This window comes from Heloderma suspectum, chromosome 10 (genome assembly GCF_057233095.1).
Source record: "Heloderma suspectum isolate Gila_16-S chromosome 10, 16-S_ref, whole genome shotgun sequence".
NCBI classification, from domain to species: Eukaryota; Metazoa; Chordata; class Lepidosauria; order Squamata; family Helodermatidae; genus Heloderma; species Heloderma suspectum.
Window position 1 is genome coordinate 5536286 of NC_139467.1, and position 15808 is coordinate 5552093.

The window sequence follows — 15808 nt, forward strand, 5'->3', positions numbered from 1 at the left end:
TTTCTGGGGTTAATTTTAGCCCCTTGGCATCCTTATCGCAGCTGCCGCAGTACAGAGGGGATGGCGAAATTGGAGTCGGGAGGTGACCACCTCACTTTGTGTGAGTGCGCCTTTGCGCGCACATGCACACACACGCACATGACATCAGGTCAAAAGAACTAGAATTCCATCTGGATTCGATCAGATGCCACATTGCACTGCAAAATTCCTCCAACAAAAGAAGCAAAGCCCTGCGCTGTGTACCAGGTTCGCAGAAGTAGCCACATTTTTCTGAAGTGGAGTAACATCTGCCAGTGTTAGAAGAGTGAATTGCTCCTCCTCCACCCCTTTCCTCAATAAGTGGGATGCCTCTGGAAGAGGCGGACTGCTGGAGGCTCTTATATCTTTGGAACCAAGCCCCCAAATCTAGGTATTATTTACCGGCTGGGAAGGAATTGTAACAGTGCAGGGGAAGCATTGCAAAGGGCCGTGTCCATGTAGACTTTGACGGGCCCTGGAATCCAGTAAGGCCACATCAGCAGAAGTCCTGAGGCAGGTGGTGGTGGTGGTCACAGGTTTCTGTCTGTGGTGTGTTCAAGTCCACCACCTATTACAGATAGCAGTAATGAAGCCCTTTTCCTATAGCACCTCAAAGACTAACACTTCATTATATTTGTTGTTTGAAACAGACGCTGCTGGCAAGTGGGCTTCCCCTTCTCCATAGCAACCCCCTGTGTGCCCCCCAAATCTGCTCTGGAGTTGGGGGATCCTCTGGAGCACATATGGGGGGACTACACGGGAGTTGGTGATGCTGACATTGTATTTAGTCTTAGGCACTCTCAGACAAGTAGTCTCCCCGCCTCCCCCCCCCCCCGAAATGCACAGCGGGGAGAGACAAGGAATCCACAGCCCTTTCTTGCCCCCCTGCAAAGAGGCTGCACATGTTCTTTGATAGCAATTGACTGGGTAGGAACCCAGATAAATTGGAGGAAACAGAAGAACGAGTGTGACCTACCCTGGGACTAAGTTGTAAGCTGGCAGTCCAGCCTACAAATAAGGGTTTTTACAACTTAAACAACAGTTTTCACTTAGACCAAGGTGAGCAACGTATCAATACCAGACGGGAGCTGTGGTCCTAAAAATCCCAACATTTTTGGTTTGGTGGGCACAATTGGATGTTGAGAACGTGTTGTGAGCACTCTCACAAAATGGCTGCCATGGGGTGGGGCTTGCCCATTCATAAAATGGCTGCTATAGTGGGCATGACCAGTCAAAAAACCTTCATAAGAAATAAAACATAAATCAGGAGGGGCAGGGGTGCCCCATGATATCCTGATGAGCAAACTAGCTCAAAGTGGGCTAGATGGAACAACGACCAGGTGGATCCACACTTGGCTACAGAATCGGACTCAAAGAGTGCTTCTCAATGGGATCTCCTCAAACTGGGGAGAGGAAACTAGCGGGGTACCGCAGGGCTCAGTCCTGGGCCCAGTGCTCTTCCACATTTGTATTAACGACTTGGGGGAGGAGGTGCAGGGAATGCTGATCAAATTTGCAGATGACACAAAATTGGGTGGGATAGCTAATAATTTGGAAGGCAGAAACAAAATTCTAAGTCATCTTGATAGACTGGAGCGCTGGGCAGAAAACAGCAGAATGACATTTAATAGGGATAAATGCCAAGTTCTGCACCAAGGAAAAAGTAACCAAATGCACAGTTACAAGATGGGGGATACGTGGCTCAACAACACTACAAGCGAGAAGGATCTTGGAATTGTTGTCGATCACAAGCTGAATATGAGCCAACAATAGGATGTGGCTGCAAAAAAGGCAAATGCTATTTTGGGCTGCATTAATAGAAGCATAGCTTCCAAATCCCGGGAAATACTAGTTCCCCTCTACTTAGCACCGGTTAGGCCTCATCTGGAGTACTGTGTCCAGTTCTGGGCACTACATTTTAAGAAGGATGCAGACAAACTGGAGAGGGTTCAGAGGAGGGCAACAAAGATGATCAGGGGACTGGAAACAAAGCCCTATGAAGACAGACTGAAAGAATTGGGCATGTTTAGCCTTGAGAAGAGAAGACTGAGGGGAGATGTGATAGCGCTCTTCAAGGACTTGAAAGGCTGTCAGAGAGAAAGGCCAGGATCTCTTCTAGATCATCTCAGAATGCAGGACACGGAAGAATGGGCTCAAGTTACAGGAAGCCAGATTCCAGCTGAACATCAGGAAAATCTTCCTGACTGTTAGAGCAACGAGACAATGGAACCAATTACCTGGGGAGGCGGTGGGCTCTCCCACACTGGAGGCGTTCAAGACGAGGCTGGACAGCCATCTGTCAGGGATGCTCTGACTTGGATTCCTGCATTGTGCAGGGGGTTGGACTCGATGGCCTTGTAGGCCCCTTCCAACCCTACTATTCTATGATTCTATGATCTGGGCAGGGGACAAGAGAGGCGCCCATGGGCACACTGGTGACACGGGCCTCATGTTGAAGACCCCAGGACTAGGGAGTAAGCCCTATTGAACACAAACTGATTTCTGAGTAAGCATGCACAAGCATGCTGAAAGGCTGGTCATTTATCCAAAGTCCCACGCTGCAGGGCTACCACTCCACCCAGAAGCCAGTGCTCCCACAGTATCACTGATGGACCTAACCTGACCATTACAATCAGTAATTTTCATGTGGCCATTGTACTGGAGTGGACTGTGTATCCCGTTGAGTCGCCTTCCAACCAGTAATCCTATATTCCACATTTGGGTTACTTTGGGGGTTTTGTTTTTAATCTTCTGGGCTGCAAATGGTGGATGTGAATAGAAACCCTACTGGCTGCTTTGAATTTTGGCTGGTCCCCATTTCTTCCATCAGTTAGTTGAATGCAGGGCCATTTGTGTGTTTGTGCATGTGCTATGCTCACAGATACAGGGAGTCATGGGCTTAGTAGTCAGAAGTTCACAATCCTGTGCACACTAATAAGCCTGACTTACTTCCAACAAGTCGTCATGCAGCGAGGACTGGGCAACTAAATCGGTGTGAACAGTTTCATACATCTTTGTGCTGCTTTAGAAAGCTTCTGTAAGTACTTATTAAAAGTAGAGCAGGATATAAATAAAATCATTTCTAACATTTCTAAACCACCCTTCACCTGCAAGGGATCCCAGGGCAGAAAATGCAATTAAAACAATATATTGCTGGCATCACACCAGTAAGAGCCTTTCTACACATATGTATTGTGTGCTCCTGATCCTTTACTCATGGTAGTTTGTGGGTCCTTTACACAACATCCTCCTCCTCCAGGGCCTCTCCCATGCTTTGCAACCATTTTAGGGGTGGGGTGGGGCTTTCTAATTAAAAAGTCTGGTATATCTTGAATGGCTGCATGAAACACACAGTGTATTTGTGCAATTCTGCCATACCACAGCACCACCTAGTGGTTCTGTAATGGAACATAAGGAAAGGCAGAGAAACACACACACACCCTGGGAAAAAATACATGTAAAGGAGTCGATCTTAATCCCACAATGAATCCACAAACAGAAGCTTCGGTAAAGTGGCAGGTTAAAAGCCTCATGTAGAAACGCCCTAAAACTCAGCTATATTTACAAGGGGAGCAGCCCCCAGTGCTGGAGAAGCTGCATTCAGAGAGGGGCCTTTAAACACATGTGGTGGCATTGCAAAGTCAGAGAGAGATTCTGGGTAGAGGTATTTCAGTTGGCAAGAAAAGTTACAGATCAGGACATGTGTAAAACAATGGAACTCGGACTCCTGTCCCTCTTTGTGGGAGACAGACAACACAAGCATCTACTGCATAAGGATTTACTACCATCTTCTGGGCTGCAGCAAGAATGGAAATGACGTCAGTCTGGAAATCCACAAGTGGACCATCAACTGAAAGCTGGGAAAGGAGAATGTGGGACATTCTTACTAGAAAAATTAACCAAAGAGCTAAGGGCCATGCACAACAATGCAATTGCCAATGACTTTTGCACGTGCTGGCAACCCTGGATTTCTTTAGCCAACCAGATGGGGGACTGAAACTTCCAGAATCACATGGAACCACCTGGAAAGACCTAATTAATACTCCCTAGTTAAATCTAGATCCTCAAGAGGAAGTTTAGCCCTACAGTTTTATATATCTGTCTTGCTATATGCAGGTCATTGCTGAGAGGTTATTTAATGCTTGGTGTTAGTGATCTTTTCGTGTTGTATCGTTTGTTCATGAAACAAACAAACAAATAATCAAAAAACAAACAAATAAACAAGCCCTCTACAAAAACCACACAATCGCAGACAAATTAATAATAATAGATTGCTCTACATCATGGATTTTGTAGCCTTGGGGCTGCATTCATGCTTTGTTATTTTTTCACATGCTTATTTCATTCTGTAGGATGTAGCTGATTTTGCAGGGGCTGGTGATACTTGCAACGTGAGAAGATGCCTTATACCGAGTCAGCCCACTTGTCCATCTAGCTCAGCACTGTCTGCACTGACTGGCAAAGGCTTTCCAGGGTTTCAGCCAGGAGTCTTTCTCAGCTCTACCTGGAGATGCCAAGGGCTGTGGTGGGCAGCTCAATGAAGATGTCAACCCAGTGTGCGGCTGCTGTAAAAAGGGCAAACTCCATGTTAGGCGGAATTAGAAAAGGAATTGAGAATAGAACTGCCAGGATGATACTGCCCCTATACAAATCTATGGCGCGACCGCACTTGGAATACTGTGTCCGGTTCTGGTCACACCACCTAAAAAAAGGATATTGTAGAGCTGGAAAAAGTGCAGAAAAGAGCAACTAAAATGATCCAGGAGCTGGAGCATCTCCCCTATGAGAGAAGGTTACGACAGCTGGGATTGTTTAGCTTGGAAAAAAGTAGGGTAAGGGGAGACATGATAGGGGGTCTACAGAATTATGCATGGCGTGGAGAATGTGGACAGGGAGACATTTTTCTCCCGCTCTCAAAATACTAGAACCCAGGGTCACCCCATGAAGCTGATTGGAGGGAGATTCAGGACAGATAAATGGAAGTATTTCTTCACACAGCGCTTAGTTAAACTGTGGGATTCGCTACCACAGGATGTAGTGATGGGCACCAATTTGGATGGCTTTAAAGGGGGTTGGACAAATTCCTGGAGGAAAAGGCTACCAATGGCTACTAGTCCTAATGGCTATGTGCTACCTCCAGTAAGAGAGGCAGTGAACCTATGTACACTAGTTACTGGGGAACATGGACGGGAAGGTACTGTTGCACTCATGCCCTGCTTGTGGGTTCCTGGTCGACAACTGGTTGGCCACTGTGTGAACAGAACGCTGGACTCGATGGACCCTGGGTCTGATCCAGCATGGCTCATCTTACGTTCTTATGATTGAACCTGGCGCCTTCTGCATGCAAAGCAGGGTCTCCACCGCTGAGCTCCATTTTGCACAAAACAGCTAAAATACTACAAGAACACAGATGGTTTGGCAGTTGGCACAGAAGCACTAAGATATTGTAAAAGGGCAGGCTACATAGAAATATGAGTCATATTTGTATCCTGCCATTCTTCCAAGGAGCTTAAAGCAGCATGCATAAGGCTTATGGTGTTTTATCTTCACAAGAACCCTGTGAGGTAGGTGAGGACTGGCCCAAATTCACCCAGAAACTGCCGTGGTGAAGCAAGGATTTAAACCCAGGTCTCCCCAATCTAATTCAAGCACTCAGTGCATGACACATACTGGGTCTCCCAGCATCTGACACGGGTGAATTTAAGGTTGCAATCTTATGCATATTTAGACAGGAAAAAAGTCCTGCAACTCCCTGGCTGGCTGGCTGGGGCATGCTGGAAATTGTTGGACTTGTTTTCTGTCTTAGCATGCATAGGACTGAGCCCTAAAATGTGATAATAGTAAAAACCTTCCTGGTCCATTTGGAAGAGGTGGTGGATTTGTTGAACGTAGGGCAGATTTCAATTCTCCAAACTAGACTTAAGGCACAATCCTGTGCACGTTTAGACAGAAAAATGTCCTACAACTCCCAGCATTGCCCAGCCAGCTGGCTGGGGAATGCTGGGAGTTGTACGACTTTTTTTCTGTCTAACCGTGCATAGGATTCTGGCCTAAGTGTCCCAAATTTGGGCACTGAGGGCAAATTGAAGTGGCAGGAAGGAACCTTCAAGAGTGTCTAGGATTTCTTTCCTCCACTGTGTTATTGTCTTGCTTATAGTGCCCCAGTGTGGGTGCAGATGGCATTGCACACAGGGATGCAAACAACCAAAAACAAAACCCAACGATGAGGAGTGCTTCTTGACGGACACTTCCTAGTGCTACCATCGTGCAGTTCTGTCTTTCCAAGTAGGCCCCAGACCTTTATGGGTGCCCACCAAGTTGCCCTCTCTTTACTCCTCCCTCTTTAAAAAAATAATTAAGACATGTTCTTATCAGCAGCTAGGGTTGCTATGAAATATGTTTCTGTTAGTGTTGAAAATTGTGGGTTCAAAGGAGTTGCTTCGTGTGCTGGGGCTCAGACACCACTTCTGCATTGTACTCAGTCCTTTGGGCAGGTTACTTGTCCTTTGCCGTGGCAGCCATTTTGTGGTGGTGCCCAGGGCAGTTTCTCAAACTGCCGAATGTGCCCACAGCCCCTAAAGGTTGCCTCCCCCTGCTCCAGGCCCTCTCTTGGCCTTCCTGATCATGGAGCACACGCACTGAGGCACAACTTCACATATCAAGATGTATGTCAGCTGAATATGGCATCCATGGTGCATAAAAACCCACAAGAGAGGCAACACTAAAGTGCATAATAAAGTCTGTGAGTTGGGCCTTTCACTGAAGAGCAGCTTAAAAGAGAGAATTTCCTTTTCCTTCCAAGTGAAACTGCACATGCCTTTTCTTGTTACCTTTGGTTACGATCAGCTAGTGCTGCCTGGTGCCAAATAAAATTACCTTGCGGCCCAGATCCAGACCCATTCCTACTGTAGATGGATAAGCTGCAGGAGGTGCTGATGAGAGAGGGACAGGACCAAAGAATTATGAGTTTTAGGGGCTCTGGCTAATCGGTTTAGCAAGGGGTATGGAACTAAATAAAGGAGAAGGGGACGGCAGAGGATGAGATGGCTAGATAGCATCACTGATGCAATGTATACGGACTTGAGCACGCTCCACGACTGAACGACTGAACAACAAATGGAACTAAATAGGAATGATGGGCAAATTATCTCTGGGGTGCCTGACCTGAACTCAGCTGGAGAAGGCTGGTTTGGAGAGTAATGGATCAAATGGGCAAATCCAGGCTGCAGAGGGGTTTCTGGAAAACCACAGGTGCCAGAAAGAGGCCCCAGAAATCAGAAACTCGATCCAGATTGGCCTGCCCTCCCTACCCCTTGGCACCAAACCGCCCTGCTATGAAGCTGGGTGAGTCTCCCGGGAGGGGGATGATAGGCGGTGCCTCCCCCCCACTCCCTGATTGCTGCTGATGCCCCAGGTGGCTGCCAAAGCCAGCTGCTCATTCCAACCAGAGACGGCGAGAGAATAGTCACTCGGAGGATACATCGGGCAACAGGTGGGCGCAATTCTTCATTTTCTTCTCTTGCTCTTTTTGAACCCTGATCCAACCCAGTTTGCGGGGGGGGGGGCGAGGAAGGGCAAAGGTGCTCTGATCAGGCTGGGTCGGGTGAGCGGTTTGTTGGGTCTGTGTGCACGCTGAATCCTGCTTCCTCAAAATCTTGAGAACGTGAGAATGGACTTGCTGGATCCCGCTCTGGCGGCCCCCTTTAAAAAGCTGTCACCTCTGGTGGATGGCAATGGCTTTCGCCTCCAGTTTGCCCTCAGCATCTGGTCCTCAGAGGTGGGCGGCTCTGGACAGCTCTCCCGGGGTCTTCCGTGATTCCAGCTGGTCTGTCTTTTCAGCCATTATTCATTGCTTTTTTACTTAATATTTCCTCACAAATCCAAGGTTTAGACCAGCCTCCCATAACCGGGTGCCTTCCACATGCCTTCGATTGCAACTCCCGCTGGCTGCGCTGGCTGGGAATAATGGGGGTTGTAGTTCAACACATCTGGAGGATGCCAGGTTGGGGGAGGCTGCTTTAGGGCAATAATGCCCCCTCCCCCAAATTGCTTTGCAGTGGAGAAAGTTTCACAAAGCAAATTCGAGAGAAAGAGCGCGTGGTGCACCGTGTGTGTGTGTGTGCGCGGGGGGGGGGGCGCAGCGTGTGTCCGTGTGATTCGGCAAACAAGCGGCACGGATGCAGCTCTTCAAATCGTGCCTCAGCGAATGGCTGTAAAGCACCAGCTCCCTCCGCAATATAATCCGCACATGAGGAAAATAAGAAGCGTGAGATGTTGCTGATCTGCACTGGCTGCCAGTCCATTTCCAGGCCCGATTCAAAGTGCTGGTATTAACAGTTAAAGCCCTTAACGGCTTGGGGGCAGGTTACCTGAAGGATCGCCTCCTCCCATATGTGCCTGCCCGGACCTTAAGGTCATTGTCAGCGGCCCTCCTCCGTGAGCCCCTGCCAAAGGAAGTGCGGGGGTGGCTACTAGAGGGAGGGCTTTTTCTGCTGTGGCACCCCGGCTCTGGAATGAGCTCCCTAGTGAGGTTCGCCTGGCGCCTACATTGTACTCCTTTCGGTGCCAGGTGAAGACCTTTTTATTTTCCCAGGCTTTTTAGCTTTCTAAACTTTTAGCTTTGCAGTTTTAAATCTGCATTTTAAACTCCTGCACTGCTGCTAGGTTTTATTGTGGTTGTATTGTTATATTGTGGTTTTAATGTTCTATATGTTCTACATTGTTTTATTGTGTGCTGTTTGGTTTTAATTTTTGTGAACCGCCCAGAGAGCTTCGGCTATTGGGCGGTATAGAAAGGAAAGGAAATGAACGAATGAATGAATGAAATCTTCGGGGGGCGAGGGGGCGCCTCTGGCTGCGCCCGTGTGAAGCGGGGAGGCGCCCGGGGAGCCGGGGGCGCAGGAGAGGCTCGCTTGGCCCAGCCGCGCCGGCCTCCACGGGCGCGGGGCGGCGGGCGGGCCCGCTGGCGAAGCGGGGCGCTCTCGGACGCTCGCCACGCGTCGCCGCCGCGTAGCCGGAGCGCCGGGCGCCTCGGCGCGGCGCTGCTCCGCGAGCGCGAGGGCCGCAGCCTGGCGGCGGCGCGGGCTCCGGCTGCCCGCCTGCCCGCGCCGCAGGGCGTCGGGAGCCCTGGAGCAGCCCGCGCCCGGGCGCCCTCCGGCGTGCCGGGCGGCAGCGCCCGCCCGTCGCGGCCGGCAGGCCCGCGGGAGTCGCGCTCCCACCCGGCCGGAGGGCGCCCGGGCGGCGGGCTGCTCCCGAGGCGCGCGGCTTCGGCTCCCGCCCCTGCTTATTTACCTGCTTCGCGGCCGCGGCGAGGGACCGCCGCTCCCCTTGGCAGCAGCTGCCGGGCTGGGGCGCAGCCGGCCGGGCGGGCACCTCCGACGGGGCGGCGGCGGCCGAGGCGCAGACGCGTCTGCCCCGCCGGCGCAAGCTGTCCTTCGCGCAGCCGGCGGCGGGGGCGGGGGCCCCTGGTCCGGCGGGGCTGCGCATCCGCGCTGGGCCTCAGTCAGGGCCAGCCAGAACTCTCACGGAGCGATCCAAAGTGCTGCACCCTGTCCCCAAAATGGGTTCAGCGAAATGCGCTCAGGCACAGCCCCACTGAAACAGGAGCCGCCAGCCTCCGCTGGCGGCCGCTCGCAAGAGTGCGCACTCTGCACATGCTCGGAGACCACTGCTGTCGTTTCAGCTGTGCAGTGGCTGGCCACTGGCATTGCGAACCAGTCCTGCAGAACTTGGTTCAAGCGGCCTAACACCCCCGCCGCAGTGTCCCCCCGCCCCCACATAGGCCCGTGAAGTCCACATTTTCAACTTGTGACTCCAAATCCCCCAGGAAATGTAAATCAAAACTAATTGGGGGACACATTCCTGAACCCAGAAGTCCTTCAAGCCTTGATCCCAGATGCGTGCATGTGTGAGGTGGCTGGCTTGAGTTACTCTGTGGCCAGAATGACTCTGCATATGCTCAGAGGCACTGTTGGCCTTTTACACAAGGGCTGGCTCTTGATATGAAAGAGCAGTTCTGGACCCTTTAGGCTGCTGCTGTTCCCCCACCCCCACCCCAAATACACGTTGTATACACCCGGTGGAACCCCCCTGCTGTTTCACAGGCTTTCATCATCCATGCGTATAATGACCTTTCCTTCTCCCTTGCAGGGGGGCTCTGCAATTAGCCAGCAGCTTTGAACATTGCTGATGAGCATCGGGAGCGGAAGGAAGGGGGCTAATTAGTTGCATTTGCCCCCTGCCACACTGTGGATCCTCCCGCAGCGCCGCTCATTCCCATTTCTCTTGGATCTGGGCCTCCTGCCGACACTCCGTCAGGCCAGGCTGTTGGGCTTCCCTTCATCTAAGCAAGGCTCCCTTTTTGGTCTCCTTTTCTTTAAACTTGAGCACTCTGGGGCAGGTGGATCCCTCCCCCCTTCTCTGGGAGCAAGATTGGGTGGAGAACTTTTAATGAAGGCGCCGAAAGCACGATCTTCCTTGCTTCTGTACAAGCAGTTGTTCTCAAGTAGAACTCTCCAAAGGTATTTATTTATAAGCGTTGGTGTCAATCAGGGGCAGGGAACCTCCAGATGTTCTAGGAGCCCAACTCACATCATCCCTGACCATGCTGGATGGGGCTGCTGGGATCTGGAGTCTGACACCTTCCATGGATTCCCCACTCCCTGGTGTGGATGGACAGCTCCCTAGGCAGGGATTTGTGCGCTCTGGCTGCTTAGCACCCTGCCAGTATAAGTGGTAAATAACACTAGTTGAGGAACTAGCTCTTGATTCCAGCTCATTAACTGAAGAGCTCCCTCATTCCCCAGGGTGGGGTGGGGGGCGGGGAGGGGCGGAGAAGCAGCTTTAAGAAAAAGCAAATGTTTGTAGTTGTGCTTCCTACATTATGTAACTTAGCAGGGCTTAATTTAGTAACATTTAACCTTCATAGGCTGTTCAAATGGCTTCAGATACTTTATTTTGGTAACTCTTGCACTAACTCTGTAAGGTAGGCCAGTGTCATCCTCCCCACATTGCAAATATGGGGCCTGATGCAATAGTGGCTTGTCTTAGGCCAGCCTTCCCCAAGCTGGAGCCCAACAGATGTGCTGGACTGCAACTCCCATTATCCCACTGGCCATGCTGGCTGGGAATTGTGGGAGCTGCAGTCCAACACAATAATAGAAGCCCTGCTAAAATGTATACCATAGGTTAGGAAAGGTAGCTCCAAGTCCAAGAGGTCACCAGCATGGTTAAAAAGCAGCGTCAAGGAAGCTATTCGAGAAAAGAGAGCTTCCTTCAGAAAATGGAAGTCTTGCCCAGGTGGGGAAAACAAAAGGGAGCACAACCTTGCACAAATGAGATGCAAGCAGACAAGAAGAGATGCCAAAAAGCATTTTGAGGAGCATATCGCTAACAACATCAAGGCCAACAATAAATAATTATTTAAATATATCAGAAGCAGAAAACCAGCTAGGGAGGCAGTTGGACCATTGGATGACAGTGGAGTTACAGGAGTACTGAAGGAGGACAAGGAGATTGCAGAGAAGCTGAATGAACTCTTTTCATCCATCTTCACTTCAGAAGATATAGAATAGGTACCTGTGCCTGAACTGATATTTTCAGGAAGGGAGTCTGAGGAACTGAGGCAAATAGTGGTGACAAAAGATGACGTTCTCAACCTTATTGATAAATTGAAAGCAAATAAATCACCGGGCCCAGATGGTATCCATCCTAGAGTTCTCAAAGAACTCAAACATGAAGTTGCTGATCTAACCAAAATATGCAACATGTCCCTAAGATCAGCCTATATATCAGAGGACTGGAAGATGGCCAATGTAACACCAATTTTCAAAAAGGGATCCAGGGGGGATCCGGGAAATTACAGGCCCATTAGCTTGACATCTTTTCTGGGTAAATTGGTTGAAGGCAGTATTAAAGATAAAATTAGTAAGCATATAGAAGGGTAAGCCCTGCTGGAAAAGAATCAGCATGGCTTCGGCAATGGTAAGTCCTGTCTCACTAACCTTTTAGAGTTCTTTGAGAGTGTCAATAAACATGTAGACGGGGTGATCCGGTAGACATTGTTTACGTGGACTTCCAAAAGGCTTTTGACAAAGTCCCTCACCAAAGAATCCTGAGCAAACTTAGCAGTCATGGAATCAGAGGACAGGTCCTCTTATGGATCAGTAGCTGGTTAAAGAACAGAAAGCAGAGAGTAGGAATAAATTCTCCCCTTGGAGGGAAGTAAATAGTGGGCTTCCACAGGGATCTGTACTAGGACCAATGCTTTTCAACCTGGTCATAAATGATCTGGAATTAGGAGTGAGCAGTGAAGTGGCCAAGTTTGCGAATGACACCAAATTATTTAGGATGGTTAAAACAAAAAGGGATTGTGAGGAGCTCCAAAAGGATCTCTCCAAACTGGGAGAATGGGCATCTAAATGGCAAATACGGTTCAATGTAAGCAAGTGTAAAGTGAGGCATGTTGGGGCAAAAAATCCCAATTTCAACTATAGCCTGATGGGATCTGAACTAGAGGTGAGAGACCAGGAAAGACATCTTGGGGTTGTGGTGGACAGCTCAATGAAGATGTCAACCCAGTGTGCAGCCACAGTAAAAAGGGCAAGCTCCATGTTAGGCATAATTAGAAAAGGAATTGAGAATAGAACTGCCAATATCATACTTTGTTGTTGTTGTTGTTCAGTCGTTCAGTCGTGTCCGACTCTTCGTGACCCCATGGACCATAGCACGCCAGGCCTTCCTGTCCTGCGCTCTCTCCCGGAGCGTGCTCAAGTCCATATTCATTGATTGGACACCTTCCGACCTGAGGGGCTCCTCTTCTGGCATCATCTCTTTTAGCCTTGTGATACGTTCCATGGGGTTTTCTTGGCAAGAATACTGGAGTGGGTTGCCATTTCCTTCTCCAATGGACCACATTTTGTCAGAACTCTCCGCCATGACCTGTCCGTCTTGGGTGGCCCTGCACGGCATAGCTTGTGGCTTCACTGAGTTACGCAAGCCCCTTCGCCACGACAAGGCAGTGATCATACTGCCCCTATACAAATCTATGGTGCGACCACACTTGGGCTACTGTGTCCAGTTCTGGCCACCACACCTAAAAAAGGATATTGTAGAGCTGGAAAAGGTGCAGAAAAGGGCAACTAAAATGATCCAGGGGCTGGAGCATCTCCCCTATGAGAGAAGGTTACGACAGCTGGGCTCGTTTAGCTTGGAAAAAAGGAGGGTGAGGGGAGACATGATAGAGGTCTACAAAATTATGCCTGGTATGGAGAATGTGGATAGGGAGACATTTTTCTCCCTCTCCTAATACTAGGACCCAGGGTCATCCTCTGAAGCTGATTGGTGGGAGATTCCAGACAGACAAATGAAGTCCTTCTTCACACAGCACATAGTAAACTATGGAATTTGCTACCACAAGATGTAGTGATGGCCACCAGTTAGGATGGCTTTAAAAAGGTGTTGGACAAATTCATGGAGGAGAAGGCTATCCTTGGCTACTAGGCCTGAAGGCTATGTGTTACCTCCAGTACCAGAGGCAGTGAGCCTGTGTACTCCAGTGGCTGGGGAACATGGGGGGGATACTGTTGCGCTCATGCCCTGCTTGCGGGTTCCAAGTCAACAGCTGGCTGGCCACTGTGTGAACAGAATGCTGGACTAAGTGGACCCTGGGTCTGATCCAGCAGGGCTCTCCTGATGTTCTTAACACGTCTGGGGAGTGCCAGGTTGGGAAAGGCTTATTTCAGCCACCTACTTCTTAGAAGAAGTGAGAAAGGAATGCGGGGGGACTCCCCAGTTTACTGTTTAAGCTAATGTACCACACCAGCTCTTGTTTCTAAAATGAGTGTTGACAGACCCAGTGGGGGCTGGTGGCTCTGATGTCAGTGGGGCGGCGAATCCGCTCCGGGTCAGAACCAGTCAAAACTCTAAACTTTAGAGTTCTGACTGAAACCCGGAGTGGATTTGTCACCTCACTGACATTGGAGCCACCAGCATCCACTGGATAGGCCCCAGATCTGCCTTGAAATCTGATCAGGAGGTGCCTCCATGTTCAGAGGCAGTATATCTCTAAATGCTAAGTAATGAGGACAAACAGGGGAACAGCCATTGCCCAAATCACCCACTCTTCTTAGGGTATTCCACAACCATCTGAATGGCCAGGCTGGAAACTGGATAGACTTAAAGGATAATCAGCATGATCCAGCATGACAATGTTTATGTTCCAGGCTGTGCAAGTTGTGTTTATTTCAGAGTGTGGGTGATCACAGTGGTATGTTATGCAGAAATTGCTGCTTGTATGAATATACCTGTCATCGGGGAGAGGACTTTGGTTCAGAGGTCAATTGGTTTCCCTGCACTAATTGTCCCTTTGTCTCTCTGCCAACCTGTTGACAGCAAGAGGGTGGCCTGGTAAGGGATCATGTCTAACAATATGGCCAAAATCGCAGAGGCCCGTAAGACGGTGGAGCAGCTTAAACTGGAAGTGAACATCGACCGCATGAAGGTAAGCTTTCCAATCAGCTCTCCCATTACTCCGAGTGCACGCGCACATCTCCACTGCCACCCTCACCCCTCTGACATCCCACCACATCAAGAGGGGGGCTACAGCCTTGATTCTGTTTAGAGATGTGACCAAACGATCTCCAAGGACAGCCCAACCTGCAAGACAGTCAGCACTCCAGCTTCACGTTTACAAAGGCATGGATGCTTGTTCTGACTCCCCGGATGCAAAAAAAACCTTTATAGTAGGAAGCCCAACATGTTTCGGCCTTTTTCTTCTTATTAAGTCTTCTTCAGGGGGCTGTAATAGAGAAAAAAGTCTGCATTATTTTTTCAGCAAAAGATTGTCTCCTGTGTCAATCTACTGGTGACCCCTCCAAAAAATGTTTTGCATCCTGAGAACCTGTTTCTCTTCTTTGTGATCTACTTTGGATGCTTACCTCCCTCTGCTTTCTTGCTCTGCCTCTCTGCAACCTTCTCCATGCTCTCACTCACCCTCTCTTCTCTCCATGGCAGGTGTCCAAGGCAGCAGCTGACCTCCTGGCTTACTGTGAAGCCCATGCCAAGGAGGACCCTCTGGTGACCCCAGTGCCCTCTGCAGAGAACCCCTTTCGTGAGAAACGGCTCTTTTGTATAGTGCTGTGAGCCCGGTGGTGGGTGAGGACACGGCGAGCTCCTCCGATTCCCAAGCCGTGATGGTGGTGGTGGTGGATGGAGCCTTCTCCTGTCTCTTCATATGATAAGATTTCTTTCAGCATTGAGCAGCGGAGAAGCAACTTTGCTGATAAATAGGGGTGTGAAGGGGGAACAAGAGTGTGTGTGTGCGTGCATGCATGCATGCATGTTGTACGTAGCGGCCACCTGTCTGCTAGTTCTTCTCCCTATCCTTGATACCTATATATCCATTTTAACACTGATCCACCATAGTACATCCTTATCTCCTTTCTAACCTGCCTCTCTACCGCTCAATCCCATTTCCATCCAACATATAGCCAGACCTGTGTATATTCTCTAAGTATCTCAGCTTTTGCAAATTAAAAAACAGATTACTAGCCCTCATTGCTGTCAAGATGCCTACTGGTTGGAGGGATAGGCTGGTGCGGGTGGTGGGGGTGCAAATGGCCCCAACATCTTTCAGAATCCCCTCGCTCTGGTTAGAGAAGACATTCTGCTTGGCTGTCCTTTGCACTGGTTGTTCCAATAAATGTTTAGTGATTTCTTCTTTCCATGTCTCTTTCTTGCTTTTTTCTCAAACCTCCACAGATCTTCCCCTGTAACCCATCATGCAATCTAC

General features: G+C 49.6%; 1 protein-coding gene across 1 annotated transcript; it reads left to right on the plus strand.

Moving 5' to 3' along the window:
* Window positions 1-10366: 10366 nt before the first annotated feature.
* GNG8 (G protein subunit gamma 8) lies at window positions 10367-15736 on the plus strand. The gene is made up of 3 exons (XM_084814776.1): window positions 10367-10538; window positions 14410-14518; window positions 15031-15736. The coding sequence occupies exons 2-3, from the start codon at window positions 14435-14437 to the stop codon at window positions 15157-15159; spliced, it is 213 nt and encodes a 70-aa protein (XP_084670902.1). The 5' UTR covers window positions 10367-10538; window positions 14410-14434; the 3' UTR covers window positions 15160-15736.
* Window positions 15737-15808: the final 72 nt, after the last annotated feature.